At 42.7% G+C, this 22,808-nt stretch overlaps 1 protein-coding gene across 2 annotated transcripts in view; it reads right to left on the bottom strand.

The window, feature by feature from the left end:
* RELN (reelin) overlaps window positions 1-22,808 on the bottom strand; it is a 443,910-nt gene that overhangs the window by 112,160 nt on the left and 308,942 nt on the right. For both annotated transcript variants that reach the window (XM_084787306.1, XM_084787305.1), the window contains exons 21-24: window positions 9,838-10,030; window positions 8,790-8,902; window positions 2,361-2,498; window positions 1,263-1,449 (exon numbers count right to left, since the gene is read on the bottom strand). In XM_084787306.1, the coding sequence (XP_084643432.1) occupies window positions 1,263-1,449; window positions 2,361-2,498; window positions 8,790-8,902; window positions 9,838-10,030 (631 nt within the window). The remainder of the gene's footprint in view (window positions 1-1,262; window positions 1,450-2,360; window positions 2,499-8,789; window positions 8,903-9,837; window positions 10,031-22,808) is intronic.

Consider the following 22,808-nt stretch of genomic DNA (forward strand, 5'->3'; position numbering starts at 1 on the left):
TGCTTCCCTAACCTCTGGGCTCTTCCATGCTTATCCCTGCTCACATCTCACCCTGGGCTTGGCGTGGTCTACAAAGGGCAGAGTGAGGACAGACCGAGAACCTGCCCCAGCCAACAACACTCCAGACACAAGGCTGCACCGCACAGCGCGGGAGCATAGGAAAGCAATAGGATTTAAACCAAGTGCAAGAACCCTGGGTCTGGGATGTCACTGAGTGGCAGGATGCTTGCCTATGATGTCAGAGCCCTGGATCTGGGATGTCACTGAGTGGCAGGATGCTTGCCTATGATGTCAGAGCCCTGGATCTGGGATGTCACTGAGTGGCAGGATGCTTGCCCATGATGTCAGAGCCCTGGATCTGGGATGTCACTGAGTGGCAGGATGCTTGCCCATGATGTCAGAGCCCTGGATCTGGGATGTCACTGAGTGGCAGGATGCTTGCCTATGATGTCAGAGTCCTGGGTCTGGGATGTCACTGAGTGGCAGGATGCTTGCCTATGATGTCAGAGCCCTGGATCTGGGATGTCACTGAGTGGCAGGATGCTTGCCTATGATGTCAGAGTCCTGGGTCTGGGATGTCACTGAGTGGCAGGATGCTTGCCTATGATGTCAGAGTCCTGGGTCTGGGATGTCACTGAGTGGCAGGATGCTTGCCTATGATGTCAGAGCCCTGGATCTGGGATGTCACTGACTGGTAGGATGCTTGCCTATGATGTCAGAGCCCTGGGTCTGGGATGTCACTGAGTGGCAGGATGCTTGCCTATGATGTCAGAGTCCTGGGTCTGGGATGTCACTGAGTGGCAGGATGCTTGCCTATGATGTCAGAGCCCTGGATCTGGGATGTCACTGACTGGTAGGATGCTTGCCCATGATGTCAGAGCCCTGGGTCTGGGATGTCACTGAGAGGTGCTTGCCCATGATGTCAGAGCCCTGGATCTGGGATGTCACTGAGAAGTAGGATGCTTGCCTATGATGTCAGAGCCCTGGATCTGGGATGTCACTGAGTGACAGGATGCTTGCCTATGATGTCAGAGCCCGTCAGTTCAGTCTCCAGCACGGCACAGAACTGAACAAGAGCACTGGGAACTCTGAACTGGCTTAACCTATATTTGCAGTAACCGAAACCAGAAATGTCTGGGTAGCGAGTTTCCCAAACGTCACAAAGGGACAGACACACGGCAAGCATGAGGCACGAGAAGTAATAAGGCTGTGCGGAGCTTAGGATGCCCGAGAATAGATCTCACCCCCAACTCCCGGCATACCTTGCTGAAGTACAGCGAGGATCCAGAGGAAAGAACCCCACAGCCTTGCTCCGGCTTGACGATTTCTCCTCCAATAACTTCTTGCCAGTCGGCTTCCCAACCGTTCGGGTTCTCAAAATCTGACATGATCGTGGAAGGAAGTGCAGCTTCTGGGTGGCACTCTGTTCCTTGGTATCCCTGGTCACACCTAAGGGCAGTGCATGATAACCAAGTCATCTGCAACACCATGGTTTTCCTACTTAGGATATTCCCGCGACATGGTCCCCCTGTCTCGTCCTTACACTGGCTTTCTCTGCAGCATTAATGTGTATATGATACGGTACTATCTCCAGTTTTTTTTACATTCTTCAAAATGGGTACAACCTTTAGTTATGGATATTATGTTAAAACTGTGGAATTCAAGACGAAGAAGTAATGAAGAGTGACACATGGCCTTATGTCTGTGCAAGAGATGGAATTCCCCATTGATTTAAAAATGTCATATACAGTTGGGAGCAGTGGCACACACCTGTATACAATCGCAGCACCTGGGGAGGCAGAGGCAGGTGGACCTCTCTGAGTTCGAGGCCAGCCTGGTCTACAAATCCAGGAAAGCCAAGGCTACACAGAGAAACCCTGTCTCAACCCCCACGCCCCCCAAAAAAGTAATATATGCAGGTTCACTTATTTAACTAACATGTCACTCTGGTGATGCTTTAAAGTTCTTTATGATCAAATCACATATATTTGGGGCCTTTGACAAGCGTAATCACTTTCTTCCCATGCGCACAACCTTGAGCTTTGGGTGAAGCAGTGTAACAGAGAGCGGTGCAATGTGTGACGAATCAAAGATGATGGGGTGGGATGGGAAATAACAGCAGGGCTTTCAAAATAAACCCAGCAGGCCTTGTGGTGGGGTTAGACTTAGAGGCTCAGAATATGCGGCTTTATGCTAACGTAGCAGCATCTTTTACAGTAAAACAAGGACAAAAGGGAGATTTGTTTTCTTTCGGCTATTTTTATGAGTCTTTGCACTGGCTGGGAAGATAACTCCTGGGATGAAGCCACAGACACAAACCCCGAGATGCAGGCATGGGTCACACTCTTAGAAGCACATACCTGCATATGCCATGGTCACATGAGCCGTGGCCGCTGCACATGTTGGGGCATTGCTGCCCAATGTAAATGTCGTCCAAAGCCCACTCATCCTGTGCTGTGTAATAGCTCTGACTCCAGCGGAAGCGGGTGGCACTGGACCTAGGAGTGAAGTGGGCACATCAGTTGGACAGTCGTGCCTCCCACTAGGATGGCCAGAGCTCAGCAGCTTTCTGACAACAAACCCTCCAGAGTGTCTATTGAGGTCCCCAGAAATTTCTTCAGCTTAATTTCCACTCAAGTATTTTGCAGTTTTCAACAGTTCTACCATGAAAGAGAGCTGAAAAAGAATCTGCCCACATTATGTTTCAATCTTAATTTAGTTGCAGCATTTTGAAGAAAAGGAGAAGGCTGGACTTTCTGTTGTTACCCAAAAAATTTGATTCTAGAAATAAGTACAGAACATTCAAAAGTAAAAGCTTCCTACTGAAAGGAGCATTCCTTTTACAGACAGAGAATACAAAATGTTTTACCTAGAGTAATAGAATTTCTCAAAACAATCAAGCTGGTCATTATTGGAAGACTTTAATTTGGTTCAGAATACAAAACAAAAACTTTGGGGTACAATTTTGGGGTAGAGGAGACACACTGAAGAGCTCTACATAGAAAGGAGACCATGCGCATGTGTAGATAGGCTTATTTCTGAAACAAAACTTGCTTGAGTTTTATGGGCCAGCTGACCTCAAACAGAGATGAAATGGTAAAACACAAACACCAGGGGTCTTAGTTCATTGAAGTCAGAAGATATTTCGAGGGTCATATTAAAAAAAGGCTCAAAATCAGTGTGTCTACTTGAAAACATTAAAAAAAATTACAGAGAAAAATTTCACCTGTAGGAATTTTCAGAGATCTGTGATGAGTTCTTTTTTTTTTTTTTTGTCAAAGTGCTAAAGCAGCAGCAGCAGCAGCAGCAGCAGCAGCAGCAGCAGCAGCAGCAGCAGCACCACCACCACCACCACCACCACCACCAAAGAGTTTGCAGCATCCTTGTGTGTGCTTAGCTCTGTTGGTTACAGCATCCCCTAGCTCACTCTGTAGACACACTTGATCTGTCTCTGATTAGTCCATAGTAATGTGCACCAATTACACATAGTTAGCACACCACGAGTGCACAGAAGAATGTTAAAATTCAGACTAAGCTTTTGCTCGTTTACTTTTCCATTGATCCGTTGCTAATTGTTTTGTGTTTTTATTTGTAGCAGGATAAGTCCAGGGTTCACTGAGCACCTCCAGCAGACAGGCTAATTTGCACGTTAGTACGTGTCCTGGGACATAGGACAGAGGCATCTCTGTGGTAGCAGGCTTATGCTTGTAATTTGACAGTCATCATGATTTTCATAGTATTATTACAACCTGGCTTTTAGAAAAGCCTACAACAAAAGTAGATTCATTGGCTGATTGTGGTGGTTTGAATAGGAGTGGCCCCATCGGCTCATTGTTTGAATACTTGGTCATCAGGGAGTGGCACTACTTGAGAAGGAATAGGAGGTGTGGCCTTGCTGGAGGGAGTGTGTCCCTGGGATGCACCTTGAGGTTTTAGAAGTCCATACCTGGGCCAGAGCCTCTTGCTTCCTGCTGCTTAAGGATCAGGACATAGAACTCTCAGCTACCTCTCCAGCACCATTTCTGACTGCGTGCTGCCACGCCTCCCACCATGATGATAATGGACTAAATCTCTGAAACTGTAAGCCAGCCCCAACTAATGCTTCCCTTGGTAAGAGCTGCTGTCTTGGTCATGGCGTTCCTTCACAGCCATAGAACCCTGGCTAGGACAAGTATAGCGCCCTGTAAAATTAAAGAAACAAGACTCCCAGAGCACTGTCATTATGAGAAAGAGAGGGTGCTCTAGTCTTTCAAAAACTGGTTATGATTTGAGTCGTGTCCAGAGTCCCAGCTGACTAAGTCCATGGTCTTCCAGATACAAGGACAACGCTCATCTCCATAGCGTGTATAGGAGCAGAGTAAGCCAGGTGCTCAGAAGCCAGTGGGCTAAAAGTGAGCCAAGCAGGTTAGAAGAGGAGTCTGTTTCTAACTCCTAAAGGTAACACCAAGAGTTAGGGGGTGAGATTCCTAGGTCTCCAGCTTTGCAGTTTAGCAGCTGAGTGATCTTCAGTGAGAAAGCCAAGCTGGCAAAGGCTTTTAATTCCTCACTTTGCAAATAAAGGGCTTGCACAAGTTGATTTTTAGGATCCTGAAGTGTCTGATTCCTCTAGTGGTGGTTTATTTTTCTCACAGTTAGATGCCTTTGTACGACTGATGGAAAGTATTACGTTGAATGTTTTCTACTGTCAGCACTAGAATGGGGTGGAGGGATTGAGAAGCCCCTCAATTTATATTCTTTTTACTTGGTTGCTTTTTGTTTTTGGTGTGTGTGTGTGTGTGTGTGTGTGTGTGTGTGTGTGTGTGTGTGTGTGTGTTTTGTTTTTCAAGTCAGGGTTTCTCTGTGTAGCCCTAGCAGTCTTGGAACTGTCTTTTAGACCAAACTGACCTTGAACTCACAGAGATCCACCTACCTCTGCCTTCCATGTGGTAGGATCAAAGGCGCACCCCACCATGCCTGGCTCAATTTATATTGTTAGAGCCACATGTATTAGAATTCTGCTTCAGTCTGCCTACCTGTGATGCCACTGCCTACCTGCAATGGGGGCATGGCCCTGCCCAGGGCTATATAAAAGGACAGACCTTCCTTGGGGCTCTTTTTCTACTTCTCTCTCTCTCTCTCTCTCTCTCTCTCTCTCTCTCTCTCTCTCTCTCTCTCTCGGTACCCCTTTCCCCTTTCCTTCTCTCCCATGCTCATTTAATAAGCCTCATATAAACTATTCTAATATCTGACATCTTTTGTCTTATTATCTTATCATCTTATATTAATCACAAAACCATGTGCATCCTTAGTTCCTTTCCTAAGGAAGTGAACCTTATGCTCGTGAACTTGTGACGAGGTATGTCCTTACCATGAAAAGTTTAAGGTTATTTCACTTGAGTATACTCCACATATTGATTCCAAGTAAGAGAAAGGCCAGGAAAAAGAGGTTGAATATTGTATTCATTTTTAGTGACAAAAACGATTGTGCAAGCCATCTCCAGCTGGCCCATGAGGGCAGACAAGGTGTGATCACACTGATTCACAGGTTCTCCACTGTGCAATGCTGTCCTCAACACAGATAATTCATCTGCTTGTCCATCCATCTATCCATCCATTCATCCATCCATCCATCCATCCATCCATCATCTTTGAAAAGGTCATGAAATAACATTGGCTTACATCTAAAATCCAAACGTCAAACTATGGATTTCTAAAAGCAACAAAAATTGAGCCTTAGTACAATCCTTCCTTCATTAACTTCAAGGCCAAAGCATACTGGCGCCCACTCACAGCTCCATGTTATGGAACCTGAAGAGTCAAGGTAAATGAAGGCTGGCTAAATTGTATTTTCCACCTTTAGAGTTTCTGTAATTACATTTGCCCAATTATTCTGAAACTCATTCAGTCATTTAGGTGTTGATTTGTTTATGAAGTCAGCAACTGACAGCTGTTTGGGTCTCATTAAGCCCTGTTCTTATGTAAATGTCCTTCATAAAAATGAAATTAATTTTCATTGGGTAACAAATGCTCAGTTCCAGTATAGTGTAATTTCTCTGAGCAGGTGTATCCAGGAGCTATTTCCACTTGACTGTTATCTGATCCAGCACATTTTCAAAGTTAACATATCTGGGATAATGCAATGACCATGCTTGCTTTAATATATTCAGTTTACATTTGCATCCATGTTTAAATCAAAACAGAACAATTATTTGGTCAAAGAAATAATACTGCTTCAAACCAAACTGTCTCTTTCCCCAGTAGAATGCTATTACAAAAAGTTAAAACAAACATAATAAAAATTACCAAGGATGCTGAGGAGACTAAATACATTTAATCTTTATAGAGGAGACTTTAAGCATTATAGACTCAGAAACAAAGCAATAACCAGCGTAAAATGTTTTTCATGTAGCAGTAATATTTAGATTAACTATGAGTCAGTGGGAATACTAAAATAAATTCTATATTGGACTGTTTATTTTTTAATATAATATTTTCATCACCCCCAAAGAAGTCTGAAGGAAAATTGGAGAAGCAAAATTATATTGTAGAGTACATGTGCTGAGTACATGGTAACAAGAACACATTTTTTATTTGAAAATAATCTACTTAAATTTTTTACTTGGCATACAAAATGATGTTTCTCCAATGGTGTTTTCATATACATGTATTATTATGTCTTGCTCATATTTGCCCTCTATTTCCTTCCCCCTTCCTCTTTCTTTACCCTGCTTGGTGCCTTCCTGTTCCAAGTAGGTTCTATTCTGTCATTCATATATATATGTTTTACAGTACACTACCTCTTTAATTCACTGATGCACTTTGAATCAAAATTCTATTTAATTTTCTGATATTCCATGAAGACTTCTACTATAGAACAGGCACCCTCACTAAAGTACAGAGTTTAAGGGTCACTACATTTCTCTTCAATGTCCAATTAACACTGTGGAGATTAACCTTTTCTGACTATAAATAACACTCAACTCAGTGATGCTACATTTTTGACTAAGAAATGAATCCCTCACATAATCTGAATGAGAAACAACATACATTTTTTTTCCTGATAGGAAAATACTTTCTGGATACTACCTAAAGTACAATAAATAAGAATGATGCCTCAGGGCTGGAGAGATGGCTCAGTGGTTAAGAGCGCCGATTGCTCTTTCAGAGGACCTGGGTTTGATTCCCAGCACCCACTGTCAATAACTCCAGATGCAGGGGACCTAATGCTCTCTTCTGGACTTTGAGAGCACCAGGCATACAGGTGGCACAAAGACATACATACATAGACATAAAAAATAAAGAATTATGGTTTAGAATGTTTCCAATGATGAAAAGACATCTCTACAACACACTATGGATATTATCTGAAGATTGTCATTTTGAGACCAAACCACACATGTCAGTGAGTAAAATAACTTTCGGTGTTTTTCTTAATAATGAGAGAAATAAATTTAATTATGCAGCAACGAAGACCGAAAGCTCTCAGGAGTTTGCACTCAGAGTGATTAGCGTTTCAATTGTTAGAGGTGTTGTTTTACAGATGCTGTCATTGAAATACATGCTTGGAATGTCATTGAAATTAAATAAAAATCTTGATTACATTCCCAGCAGTAGACACAAAAGAGCAGAATATTAAAGAAAGCAAGAACTTATTATACAAGGCATCAATAGAGTATCTTGGAAATGGCTCACAGTGGGACATAAAAAAAAACCTGTGGAAATCAAATTTCAAGCATTTTATTCCAACTGACATAATGATGCACGCCAAAAACAATCAAGGAGCCATTCTTACACAGCGCAGTCATTCAGCCTTCAACAGAAGTTGTAAAGTAATACGGGGTTGTCCATTTGCCTCTGTGAGGTGCCTAACTTTTATATATAAAACAATCAGAGAAGATTTGTTTAGTCATTTTTCTCTTAATAAAAGAGGCATTGAAGGCATATGCCACAGAAAAATACAATGCTTGTCTTGTTTATGCTTTTGCTTCTACACATATTCCAGAATCCTAGAATTCCAGGGCTGCGAGGAATCTTTAAGATAAATTAATTAAAACAGTCCATACATTGATAGGACTTTGCCTTGCAGAGGTGGCAATGGCAAGGAACGTGTGGCTGGTTGATCACTGGCAGAGCTAACTATGGCTCTGAGAATTCAGACCCTATTTCCGGCCCAAGACTTTTTCTTTAGAAGAGCTTATGCTGAAAAAGGCTCTACACAGCACTGAATGAAAAAAAGAAGGCACTGATATTGCAGTGTTTTCACTGAACAGGCTAAGCTGAAAAAAAAAATGTAATGTCTGCAAAAAAAAAAACCTATTGTGCCTTTTTCCTTCCCTCTTCAACTGTTCTTTGCTCCTTGTGTACTGTTGCCTCTCCTTCCCGAGGGATGCTTTCTACTGTTACTAAGATAAAATGTGACTAGAAAAAGAATGTGTGGTAAGCCTTTGATATAAAAAGTTGGGCTTTGCAATGAGGGAAAATAAATTTGCAATCCAAACTACTTGGTTTCTAGATTCCTTGCATCATTTTGTTTTGAATGTCAAACGTCAGGAAGTTGGTTCATTGAACTTCTCCACAAAAGCAAGATTGTGGGGCAAGAAGAGGCTGGAAGCAGCTGACACTGGAAAAAACACACTTCCATATTCCTCATTGGCCCCCTGTTCTGAAAACCCGAGTACAGAGGAAAGCCCAGGCTTCTGGGTAGCAGGAACACACTCTTAGATGTCTGCTGACGTCATCTCCACACCCAAGCCATGCCAACAGAGAGGAAGAGTGGGACGGGCAGCCACATTTAAGGCATCTTTTCTCACCAGGTTTTCTGAGGAAGGAGGACAGTGACTCTTCTCCACTGTGTGAACTCACTGGCATGGTAAATGCTGGCGGAGGTGAATTCCTGGCAACTTGGCATACTGGGGAGGCATTCCTGAAAGAGAGGCAGAAGGCAAACTCAGCTTCCGCTTGCCCACTGGAGACGCTTCATCTCCCACTGCAAGAGAAAAAGGCCTCAGAGAAAGCCAAAACCGTAGTCATCGCTTCTGGCTCTAGGGACCAAAATTCATGACTTTTCTTTCTGTGAAACTAAAAAACATTTGAGAAGTAATTACAACTAAGATGTTATCATAGAATTAAACATCTTTCAGTTCTCATCACAAATAGAAATGGATGAAGATTAATTTTGATCTATTAACATGAGCATTTACAAAATTTATCTTATGTGTTTTAATAGTTTTGCATTTATTACACTGTCAGAATACTGGTGTGTGTTTGTGTGTGTGTGTGTGTATGTGTGTGTGTGATAAAAATAATTTTATTCCAAATATTAGATTATAGTTCTTTTTTGTTTCTAAGGTCAAGAGACACCACATTCCTTATGTAGTCTACCCAGGGTTGGGGAAAGAATAGATGGAAACGCGTCATAGGGGCAAAAGAGATGCGTTTTCAGAGGAAGAGGACTAGAGAAATAACATCAAAAACTGCCCAAGAGGATCCAGTCTTGGGTTACGCTTATTTTTTTATTTTAAAAATTTCCAATTGTCCTTTGGTTTCTGATACTAGCCTAGAGTGGTTTCTTTGTAACGTTTCTAACTTGATGTCAATTCAAGGTTGTATAATATCATTTCTTTTCAACTAAAGGAAGATGGTATGGATTATGAACTTTAAAAAAAACATAGGGAACACGTTCAGTCCTGACGCAGCGTGACGGGCTGGGGTAGACTGGAAGTGGGGCTCCCCTTTTCTGAGGAGTAGGGGAGAGGGAGGGAGGGTGGGACTGGGAGGTCAGGAGGCATGGGGGCTATGACCAGGAGCAAGGTGAATAAATAAAAAATAATAATTAAAGAAGGGAAACCTCATACGTACTTCCTGTACAAGGTGCCATGTAAGGCCGTGGTTGGTCGAGTACTGCAGCTTCACCTGGTTGTCCATGTGAGGGGTGTACGTCTGGCCACATCCCATCACCAGGCTGAACTGGATCACATAGGATGCTCCAATCTGCATCGACTGTGTTTCCACATAGCGCATGCTCGAGGCAAGCTTAGAATCTCCCGTGAAACTGAAAGAAACAAAGCAGAAGCTTGGACACTTCTACAGGGCCGTGGCTCAGGGGAAGACTGAGTTGTCACGCCCACACAGTTTCATTTTACTCATTTTAACTCTGCCAAATTGTGGCATAGATTTCATTAAGTCTAACAAGTTCAACTTAAAGCAAAGAAGGCAGTTTGTCAGATGTACCTGAAACTGAGAACTCATATGTTACTCTCTTCTCTCTTGGCAGCTGGAATCCATCTCAGTGAAACAATTCTAAACTCAAAGATAATTTTATAAAAACATGGTGGATATTGGATGATTACTTATATTGCTTGTTGGCAGTAATCTTAGAGCCTAACAAGGGGGAAATGGGGAAGCTGAAGTTAACTGGGAATAGGCACCTGGCACAATACCATCTATATTTCAAATATTGATGAAGTTGATACAAATACTTTAAAATGTATATTATGATTAAGTTTTAATACTATCCACAAAATATTACATAAAGGCAATTGACTAGAATATTTGTGGTGGTGGAAAAATGGACAGGTTTAGTGTTTTATTTTTTTGTTTTGCTTATTTTCAAAATAGTTTTAATGCTTAGGAATTCAATATTGAAAATGCTGTCAGCCAGGTGGTGGTGGCTCATGCCTGTAATCCCAGCACTTGGGAGGCAGAGGCAGGGGGATCTCTGTGAGTTCTGGGCCAGCCTGGTCTACAAAGTGAGTCCAGGACAGCCAAGGCTACACAGAGAAACCCTGCAGAGAGAGAGAGAGAGAGGGAGGGAGGGAGGGAGAGAGAGAGAGAGAGAGAGAGAGAGAGAGAGAGAGAGAGAGAGAGAGAGAGAGAGAGAGAGAGAGAGACTATTGTTACACATTTTTAATCTGTGTGCCCAAAGGCAACCAAGTTCACGTTTTGGTTGTCAGGTCAGCACTCTGTGGCTACAGAGGCAAGACGTTTGAAGGCAGACAAAAGCATTATCATTTTTAGGAAAAAAAAACCTGAAGGGATCTGTAATTAATCCAGGATTAAACCATGGGCACCTTTGCATGTCACTGACATGGGTCACTGTAAATCACCCCAGTGTCAACTGCTCTCAGATTGTCCACCACCATTCTGAAGCAGGCCCAGTACCATCCATCAATCTCTAGTAATGACAAGCATATTGATATGTCCAAAGGAACCAGCGTAAAGCTCTGTGGAATATTGGATTCATTTAATATACTTCATTAATTATTGTCTGTGGAATCCAAGAAACACGAGGCAACTACTGTGGCTTGATCCAACCAGGGATTAAGATGTCACTGAGATTGCTGAGGGCAAAGTGCTCGCTACATAGCAAAGGCCCTGAGTATGATCTTCAGCATCCACATACAGAGGGAGATGTGGTGGGGACGGGCAGGTCTCAGGTCCACTGGCTAGGCACTGTAGCCACTGTAGCCTAATCAGCAAGCCTAGGTCTCAGGGACACTTAGTCTCAGAAGTCAAGGTGGATGGTCCCCAAGGACTGACATCCAAGGTGACCTCTGTCTTCCATATACACATGTACGTATGAGAATGCATCCACTTCCTCAAAAGACATTATTTAATAAATGGACTATTGCCCATCTATACATTCACAATGGACTTAGAATCAAGGTTGTAAGGTACAAGCTTTCTCCAACCACGAATAATAATTACTGTCTAACAGTTTTTAAACTAAGACATTCCACTTGAACCATGAATGTGGAAAGAAAACAGAAAGGCCTCAATTTCTAGTTTAGTAGAATGTTCAGTAAAAGTCACAGTCACCACTGCTGGCCTTGCAAATGTAGCTAAGAAACAGAAAATGCTACAACTTGCTCAGCATTAAGAACGGTGCGTATCATTTGCAGACTCTCAGCCAAGTGAAAAGACTGGGCTATGTACAATGCTCAAACCATCTTCCTTAGAGTCAAGCTTACAGCAATGCTGTGCAGTGGGGGGGGGGGGGGAATTATTTCTTTTTAATGAACGAGGAAACAGGGCAAATGGCAAACAGTAGTAAATGGTAAAGTCTCAATGAGATATCACTGATGGACTCCGAAGCCCATTGCACTTTGAAACAGATTTTCTTACAGCCATCTTCTAAGCCATGAGAGCTTTCCATTATTATGCAGTGATACTGTGATGTGACAAGTATAAAACCAGGACGTTTTTACACATCACAATAGACACATGCAATCCTGAAAGAGCAAAATGTTCCACCTAAGGTTTTAGCAATACTGGCACAATGAAAGACACGCAGAGCAAAAGCAATAACGAGCCATATAGACGCAAGCATATCTGTGTCATTACAGTGGTCTTTTAAAAAAGCATTTTATTAACTTATTCATATTACATCTCAATGGTTATCCCATCCCTTGTATCCTCCCATTCCTCCTTCCCTCCCGCTTTCCCCCTACTCCCCTCCCCTATGTCTGTGAGCTACCAAGAAGAGACCTGAAACCCTATGAGGATATACAGTGGTCTTTTAAGCAGGCATCAAGATTTTACAACTTTAACTTTTTTTGTGTGTGAGAATTTTTTTTCCTCCTTTATTAATTTATTCTTGTTACATCTCAATGGTTATCCCATCCCTTGTATCCTCCCATTCTTCCCTCCCTCCCAATTTCCCCTTATTCCCCTCCCCTATGACTGTTCCTGAGGGGGATTACCTCCCCCTCTATATGATCATAGGGTATCAAGTCTCTTCTTGGTAACCTGCTGTCCTTCCTCTGATTGCCGCCAGGTCTCCCTGTCCAGGGGACATGGTCAAAGGTGAGGCACCAGAGTATGTGAGAAAGTAATATCCCACTCTCCACTCTACTGTGGAGAGTGTTCTGTCCATTGGCTAGATCTGGGTAGGGGCTTAAGGTTTACTGCCTGTATTGTCCTTGGCTGGTGCCTTAGTTTGAGCGGGACCCCTGTGCCCAAATCTGCCTATCATAATGTACTACTTGTAGGCTTCTAGGACCCTCTGGGTCCTTCTACTTTGCCTTTCTCCCATGATTCTCTCATCTAGAGTCCCACTAGAATGTCCTCTCCTCTGTCGCAGTTTCCTGGTAAGTGAAGGCTTTCGTAGGACATGCCCCTTGGGCTAATATGCAGATATAAGTGAGTATATACCATTTGAGTCTTTCTGCTTCTGGGTTAACTCACTCATTATGATCATTTCTAGCTCAATCCATTTATCCACAAATTTCGGGAATTCCTTGTTTTTATTGTGTGTGAGAATTAAGTGCTGTTTTTAGCTTTAAGGGTTGTCTTGTATTATCATTTAGGACAGAGGTTATTAGGCAGGCAACAAGGCTTCATCTAACTTGTTTTGTGTTAAAAAGATATCCTATGCCTCCTGGACACCTTGGGAGGAAACCCCATGTGTACCAGCATATAGGAACCTAAGGGTCTACAGGTGACACCCACCGAAACCTCACGCCTGTCATGTACAGTCCCGCACTCCCCGATCCCAGCACTGCTGAAAACAGTCAAGATTATTTCTGTGAGTGCTCGGTGCCCTCATTCTAGGCAGAAACAGAAGCAAATGCCGTGACTTACAAACCCTACCCGCACCCGCCCCACACGCTTCCTCCAGGTAGCCATTAACTCGGCTAAGAGTAGAACCATTCAAACCCGAGAGAGGTTGCCAAGTTACTAAGACACCAAGAAAGGAGCAAGTTACAAAGTATACAACTGAGCACTGACAACAGAGCCTTTGTTAAGGCTTGCATGCCCTGGCTGTTGAACGTGTGCCTTGAGTCGTTTGCAGCAGATCTTTTCCAGCACGTGGATGTTTATCTGTCAACCAGTCTCCTCTCTCTCTCTCTCTCTCCCGCCCCCTCCATCTCTACCTTTTAGCCACAGCCACACTGTGTGCACCACTGAGTCCACCAATTAGGTGCAAGTGGAAGAGCACCTTTCAGTGATGGTCACACTGTGTGCACCATTCTGTCCTCCCAGTTAGATGCAGGGTCGACTTGCTTATTTGGCATTCAGGCTTTTTTTTTTAATTGAAAATATTTTTTTCCCTCATACAATATATTCTGATCACGGTTCCTCCTCCCTCAACTCCTCCCAGACACGGATGGAACTGGCTGCCGTATCCTTTTGCCTATTGCTCCCAAGGACTTCCTCTCTCGCCTGGCAGCTCTCATCTGGGGGAAACCCATTCAGTCATCCTGTGGATGGAGTCTTTCCGCTGAGACTGGGATGCACGCGGAGGTAGAGAGTGCCTGACTCTGGTGGCTTTGTTAGCTACTCCTTGGCCTGGACCGTCTATTCCAAGACTGCTTGTTGTTATAAGTGACAAATCAGCTTCTGCTTTTGTTTATGCTACAGCCAGTCTAGGCTTTGTTGTTCTAATGTAGGACTGGGCCCCTTTCTAACCGACACACCTGCCATGCTTCTCAGTGCTGGATGATACCTTTTAAAAAAATTTTTATTTTATTAATTTATTCTTATCTTAATCTGATGCCTTAACTGGAAACAAAATAACAGGAGGAAAGAACGGAGACCCACACTTCACACACCAGCCCATTCACAGCACAGATTCATCTGATTGTTTCTCACTGAGGCAAGATTAGCTGAAAGCCAGCGGCCCTGGGTCTGCCATTCCTTCCCCAGTGCTTTTATTCAGCGGGGGTTTGGGAAGAAGAGCATCTGATGGGCTGAGTCCTTTACTTTACAGAACTGCTCCTCTTTGCCGCATGCAGAAGTCAAGACTTGTTTATAAAGGCAAAAATGTACTGAACTGATTCTTTTGCATTAAATGTAGAGAATAGACCACATCAGCATTTTGGGGAGGAATTCTGGGGACAAACTACACGGGGAATCAGGATGCTTGGCTTTATTTATGGTGTCTTACAAGGGGGTTTCAAAATAAACACTTTCTTAAAATTGACTGCATCTACTTATATGATTTAATGAGAGACTGAGGACATCTCTTTCATTAGACAGGGCTACCTCTGCATTGTCACACCCAGGAAGACTTGTCAAACAGAGGTCACCACATGTCAACACTTCCTTTGTGGTGGAGTGCTTCTGTCTCTCCCCACCTTTGCTCTTGTGGGCAGTGGACACGCTTTCAGCATCAGATTGGAAGCCTTTACCCCAGGGGAGGAAGGAGCCCATAGCTCATGCATATAAGCTGCCCCCAAGAAGGCAGAACTGTGCCAGAATCTCATGAAAGCAGCCTGTGTGGGAGATCTGGGCTTCTAACAGCTGGATGACCTTATTTGACCTTTGAGTCAAGACCTCATGGGAACCCTAACAGGGAAAAGGTGAGAGGTAGAGGTGTTCCCAGGGCTACACAGTTGATAAGAAGCTAGCAGAAATATTGTACATAGTCCTGCTTTGAAGTCCTTCCCACTGTCATGCTGTGTGCCAATGGGGTCTTTGCATGAGGGAAGAGGAGGGCCTTACAACACCTTCATTGCTTAAATGCTTAACCTACTCGGACAAGGTTTTGGTGGCTTTCAAATAAGGTCACCTTGTTTGTTTTCATGTCTTTTCCATCACTGGAGTGGGAGAGGCTTCTGTGTCTGAAACGTAGATGCATGCAGCCATAGTAAGGGAGAACCAAATCCATGCCAAGCAGCCGAGTCACCCAAGGGCTGAGCCCCTTTGGACAGTGTTTTGTTTAGGAAATGAATATGGCTGAACTCTCATTACTATATCATGGGGGAAGATGGCAGCATTATTTATATTTCTTAGAAATATGAACGCTATTCTGTTTTTTTCCCCTCAAGCATTTCACAGGAAGGAATAGCTCTTGCTGAGAAACGGTAGAACTCCACATGCGCTTTTCTTTTTTAAAAAATTCCTATCAGACATTTCAGTTCATTCCAGGAGATGGGAGCCAATTAATCTTGGGTATCTCCCATCCTTTTGGTCCTGTTCTTATAATCAGCAAAGAATTTTTTACTCAATTTGATAGAAAATCTTGTTGATATTATAGGGGTAAGTGGCATTTTATTTCAGATTTCATTTCTACATCATTATAGCACAAAGCAGATGCAACCATATTGTTTTAGTGACTGCAGCTCCACTGTGGAGAGTTGACCACTTTCCTTTCTTGATATACGTATTTCTAGGAAGTTTTCTTAGCCTTACACACAGCATGCACACACACACGCATGCACCCCCCCATAAAACCCGTTATGTAATGATGGTAGATTTCCCTTTTTCTTTTTCCAATGATTTTATTATCAGCTTCCTATATTGAAAAAACAATTGGGCAAGGCATTGTAATTGTGAATGAAGACAGACAAGTCTTGCCCAAGTCTTAAAAGTAGAGTTAATCTTTTTGGTGTTGAATTTTGAGAGTTCTCTACATATTGAGGATTATGGTATATTAGAGATGTCAGCAGTACCGTTCTGCTTTTAGCTTGCTATTATTAGTGTTTAGTTTGTAGAGGAGCCTTTGTTTTTCTCCTCCAAACACCAATGTAAATATTTTAAGCAGCAGAGCATTTGATCCTATGGTCTCTGCTTCTGGTGTCATTTATTACTGGTGTCAGTTGAGATTGCCTCTAGTCTGTGTTCATCTTCTTGTGAGGCCACCTCCACCCCAAGGTTACTGGTCTCTAGCCTCCAGGGAGGCCAGGGTGCAAGTGCCGCAAAGTGTCTGCTCTCTTTTCTCTAATCAACATACCTTTCCCAACACCATTTCCTTGAGAAGTTCACGATCATTCATGCTTAAGGCTCCAAAGTGGCATCTTCTGCAATGTTGCTTATACCAGCGAGTGTTGAACACGTAGGCTTAAGATGCCATATTCAGATGATTAACTGGGTTGTAAATACTGGTCTCTTTACAGTCTCTCACTGCTTGCAATCTAAGCAGGATATTTCCAAATATCATATTTATTTTTGACATTTAAAATGCTGATTAGAATGAACCTGGATTTCTTCACATAATGCGTTGTGTCACATACACAATGTGCCCCCTGAGAAATATTTATGGGGTTCTAAGCAGCAACCCCTCCCTTGTTTGTCTAGTTGAGAGTTCAGGTTATACTGGCAATTAAAGCTATTTTGGAGTGCATGTGCACTCGTCCCCTGCTCTACTCTGCTTATCTTTACAATTCCAAAGTGAGGTAAAGCAAGTTGCTATTCTCCAGTTTCTTCATTCCTCTCCTCAGTCTCTCAGTGTAGACACTTCCATACAGCTCTCGAAGTCAGGAATAGAATCTTACACCACACTAGATACACTCCTTGGTCAATTAAAAGCATAGCTGAAGCTACTTAGCTGTTCTTTATTGAGCTTTTATAGAGAAAAACCTCTCCCTGAAAAAAAAAAACTGAGCATAAAACTTAGTAGTCACCCCCTACCCAGAAGGATTAGATAACTTCAGATTTCAGAAGGTAGGATGATGGGGCTCGGGCCCCTGAGAAAGAGGCTGGTGATCAGTGTAAACAAAGGCGTATGCTCCAGTGAGCACTTTCTTCCTAGCCAGGCTATGTGGAGTTACGAGCGGATATTGCAGGGTGTACAGATAAGTAGGAGACTGGTTGGAGCCACAAGAGTGGTTCTTCCTGCCCCTTTTAATGGTTCAGAGTTCCATCTGGGGCTCCTCCACCCTTCTGTGTCTCCTGGGGCCTGGGGACAACTCACCCAACTTCTAGATGCAAGGAGATACTCTCAGTCACTTTAAGAAAGGAACTAGTTTTAAAAGTTACAAATGCTTCTTGGAATAAGATAGTTTTGAAGACCTTGGTCAAGTTTAGTCGGTTGGGAATTTTTTGTTTTTGTTTTTGCACATTTCATAGGATTTTCTGCAGGAGACGTTTGGCAGTTGGGGTAAACAGTGGCAGAAAAGGCAATACTCTTTTGGGTGACAGATAGAGAGATGTCTGATGGATGGAGGGCAGGTAGTTTCTTATAACCCTCACTGAACCTGCTTGTTTCTGTGTGTGAGTGAGTGTGTGTGTGTGTGAGTGTGTGTGTGTGAGTGTGTGTGAGTGAGTGTGTGTGTGCACAGTTGCCAGAGGTCCCTTGCAACTGCTGCATTTTCCCTGCCACTTTTGATGAATGAAGTGATCAAGAAGCGTTGGTTGTTTCCAGCTCCTCCAGCGTCTGCCCAGAGCTCCAACTCCCCGCCAGCTCCTGGCTGCCGAAAGCCTCTGACTACTGCATCCATAGCATCCCAGAGCCAATTCACACGGACATGAGCTTGCTGGATCCACACTTAATCCCTTATCATCACTGTCCTGTCAACCCACTCTCTCCCAGTTCCTTCTGTTTCCTCGTATTTCACTTCAGAAAGGAATGGACTGGTCTGGCAGCCCCAAGTGACAGTGCAGCACAAAGGAGAAATACACAAAAGAACACTGACATAATTCTCTTTTCTCTAACTATGGCCACATGTGTTGTTCAGAGGCATCCAAAGTTTTTTATGGGAGACCCTGATACCTTTAACCTTGGCAACCCCATTCCACATCACAGCAGTTGTATTAAAGCGCATATGCATCTCACATTACATAAAACACGCTTAGTTGCAGAACAACTTCAGATTTACTTTTATAATTTTGCCCTTAAATTTTCTTTGGCTACAGGTAATTTAGTGGGCAGTTGGCTGTGATTTCTCATCATATTCAGGAATCTCTGTCCTCCAGTGTTATTTCCAATATCACCGAATTGTATGAATATTAGGTTTAGCAATTAATGAAGTTGGCATTAATGTTATGTTTGTAGACATTTCATTTGTGCAGTTTTCTTGCCCTGTTTTAGAGATGATACACATTTGCCAGCTCTGGGATTTTCTCCAGACTTGGGCAAAGCTTGATGGCCTGGCTTTAGGCCCGAAGTGGGCCATGGAGAGGTGCTGAGGGAGGGAGGAGCTTGGCCTACTGAAGAAGCAAGGGGCTGAGTGAGAGGCAGTGAACAGAGCTGAAGGCTGCAGAACCTGCCTGGCAAGATGACCCAAGGTCTACCGAGGAATGCTGTGCGCCATTGTGCGCAGGAAGAAATTGTATCAGCTCACTAAATTTCCACTTCAACGAGCCAGGCATGACCACAGACTCGATCTAGCAAATGTAAATTTTCCTTCCTGTTAGTTTGGTCAGTGGTTAACTTGTTGAGTGGAAAGCTTCCTTAGATTTTAAGTACAAAGGAAGATATTTAGGACAATCTCAGTTTGGAGAAGCAGCCATTGTACTGATTCCTCAGCAGCCTCTGATCATCATCATGTCCTCCGAGATAGGTCAAGACATCCCCTTGTCCATGGCCACCGTCATACCCCGAGTTCCACCGCAGCAGCACACGTGAACGGCACTGTTAGTCTGCTGGCTGAGATGCTGCTGCTTCTCCTGTTACCTCCGAAGGCCCCTTTCTACACGGCAGCCGTCATTACTTTTAAAAGTCTAAGTAAGATCACAACACACCTTTGGTTCAAACTATTTCTTGGATTTTGATATCAGCCGGAACAAAACCCCAGTATTTCACGTTGCTCTCCAGAGCTCACAGTTTTTTTTTGTGAGTCCCTCTGCCTTTCTGTTCTTGTTCCAGATTCGTACCACGATCTCTTGTACTACCATAGACTCTAATGCCTCTCAGGGGGCTCTCCTCGCTATCTTTCCTGTGACCCAGACCCCATTTCCCTCCCTCCTCAACCTTATCGTCACCTAGAACACCCTAACGGACGTTACTTGCTTACTGAACCCATTTCCCCTAGAACGTAAGCTGTACAACCAGAGGGCGTTTCTATGGATCTTCGTCGCTCATACCGACTGCTACACCTCCTGTGTTAACAGTGCTGTGATGCCATCAATAAATAGTTCAATGCAGAAAATTAGTCTGTCAATAAATGAAAAACTTTATGTAATGAAATCTTTATAGTAAAGAATCCCAACAAACAGGCTGCAGTTTAGCAAATCAGCCATAAATCTATTGGGATCATACTCAATTATATTAGCAACTTTTAGAGGCCCTGAAAGACTTAGGTACTGAGAATATTCTTCACTGCTGTTGAGAATAATAGGAAGTGGCTTTCAGTGTATTTACCTCATCTGTCAGTCAAGATTCCTAACTAACCGTTTACCATGAGGCAGTGGCCTGTGTGGCTCCTGGGAGCTGCTTCATCCTGACTGCTTTCCTTCATCAGTAGTTTTAGCTGATTCGAAGCTCTTTTTAGCAGACTTTGTAGAAAGAATCTAAACTTGCTTAAAAAACACTGAATAATGAAATTTGTATATAAGTTATAGGTTGAAGTTTAATGAAAGAAAAATCCTAGAGAAATTCACGTGGCTATTATTTTTATTTGATAGGGACTCTCAGTAATATTTTTTTCTTATAATCTAAGGAATTAGGGATGTTTAAAGTTTCAGCTGAGTACTAATGAGACCTGCCCTCTGTCTATGTTACCAACAACCAAATCCCACATTGGTAGTAAGACATCTCTTTGACAAGTTTTATTTACAACAATATAATGAAATAAAGGAATGACAATTTATCTGTGGTAAAGACTCAACTTTCACTAAACACATTTAAAAAATAATAAAATGTAACAAAATGAGATGTAAATGTTACTTTAAAAGGTATGATCCAATGCTTCTAAGGCATGTGTCCAATGTTTGGTCTGTCTGTCTGTCTGTCTGTCTGTCTGTCTGAGTTTTCCTCCAGATCCATGAGGAGTCTGCATAAACAGCTCTGATGGCGCCTCCCTGGATCAGCTGGGAGATCTTGCTGGTTATCCAGTGCTACAAGTTATTGCTGTTCCTAGAAAGTTCTTTTCACCTCGAAATGCCTTAAGAGTATGATAGTCTCCCATACGTTTTTATGTATATGTATATATACATATATATATATAATCTATATAGAGACTATATATATCAGAGACTACTTATATCTGAATATTTCAACTATCATTCAATTTTAATATATTATTATATGGTTATTATATAACAATAAGTTACTGGCTTTCTCTCTGCTAATAGTCACGGCAAAGGAACAGTTATTTATTTATTATGTATCACAGATGCTATAAAACATTCATTGTAGTTAAACTCAGGGTCTTGCCCATGCCAGGCAAATGCTCTACCATTGAGTTATATATTCTCAGCCTCCTTTCTTTCATTATTTATTTTTACTTTTACTATTCTCTCTCTCTCTCTCTCTCTCTCTCTCTCTCTCTCTCTCCTTCTCTCTCTCTCTCTCTGTGTGTGTGTGTGCCAAATGTGTAATCATAGACAAGATTTGAGGTGAGAGTGGTAAGCAGTTATAGTTACAATGACATCAGTCTGGGATTACCACTTAGCACTCTTGCCTCAAATCTTGTCTATGATTACATACTTGGCATTGTTAGGAATAAGCCCCCAGTGATAGACATAATTCATATGAAAATATTAAGAACAGTAAGTATGGCCACTAGCTTTTTTGTTATATACGTCTCGTATTTTGGACCAAATCTAGTTTATATAAGCAAAATTGTACTTAATAAATTACATTGATCTTTTTAAAGACATGATTGGTCACATTATCTAAGCAAAATTATGTCTATTAATCTTTGAAATTCAAGAATGCTTCTCACCCTATGGACACGAGCACAGCAGTACAGACAGACAGAGATGAGAGCACACTTTGCAGGAACTTTCCATCTGTGGTCCCTCCTGATCTTCCCCACCACTGTGCAGGTAGCCGTCATCACTTCCACTTTATAGCTAAGAGCTGAGGTTCAGAAGAACTAAATGGATCTTCTGAATTTCTGGTGTTACTGTTTTGAATTGGGGATCATGTTTGGTGGCATAAAAATGAGATTTTAACACTTTCTTTTCCCAGAAAGTTCAGCAGAATGTGCACACGCCTCTATGTGTGCACACAGGTGATCTCACTCTATGTTTGACTCCTAACTCCTCATTCAGGGTCCTTTCTGCAATGAGGTCAGGTAACAGGACAATGGCTGGGGCCAGAAAGGGGGTTAGAGAGGTCATGAGGTTACAAATGTGCTGAAAGGCAAAGACAAGCTGAGATGGGAGACATAAGCCGGGAATGTCTGTTTTTACATTATTCCATGATAAATCTCAGTTATTCCTAATGTTCATGAGTTGCTCCAGTGCACCCTTCTTACATCAATGCTTACCCAAAACAGACGGCTCGAAATCCCTCATTGGTTAAGCTCTTGCGGCTTTGAGCATCTAAGCTTTCAAGCAATGGTATCAGAATCTGAACTCTCGTGTAACCTCAAAGCTCCACTTCTATTATGGCACGGCTGTTAAAGACAATATGCTACAGCAGCAACTCTGTCACAGCTGCACAGGGGCTAAACCCAAAGCTATATGGGAGCAATGCCTTTGTACCTGAGGCATCCGGCCAGGGCCAGCTCTTTAGATAGGACAAAGGGGTCCTAATATCCTTTGATAGTATCACTAATTGTGTTAATCAAGTCAATCTTTGATAAAGCCCAGCTAAGTGTATTGTGACCCTAAGAGGTGTATATCAAGTGAGGTGACCCAGACCCAGGAAGACAAATGCTGCATCTGTGTCTCCTGGTCACCAAGGCCCAGATGTAAACCTACAACATGGAATATAAGCACAGAAAACAATCAAGTATGAAGGGACCACAGGTGGGCGTGTCTTAGGAGGTGGATAGCAGGGTGAGGGTCATGTGAAAGGAGAAATGGAATAACAGGAAGGGAGGGAGGAGGTCAGAATAGAAGGAACAGGGACAAGGGACAAATGGCATCAAGGCCATTTGATAAGGCCTCAAGGAATCGTATTATTTTTGTATTTATCTAAAATTATACAGTATATGTGCGTGTGTATGTGAGTGTGTATGTGTGTGTGTGTGTGTGTGTATGAATGTGCATGAGTA

This window comes from Acomys minous (assembly GCF_964271855.1).
Source record: "Acomys minous genome assembly, chromosome: 6".
Taxonomy (NCBI): Eukaryota; Metazoa; Chordata; class Mammalia; order Rodentia; family Muridae; genus Acomys; species Acomys minous.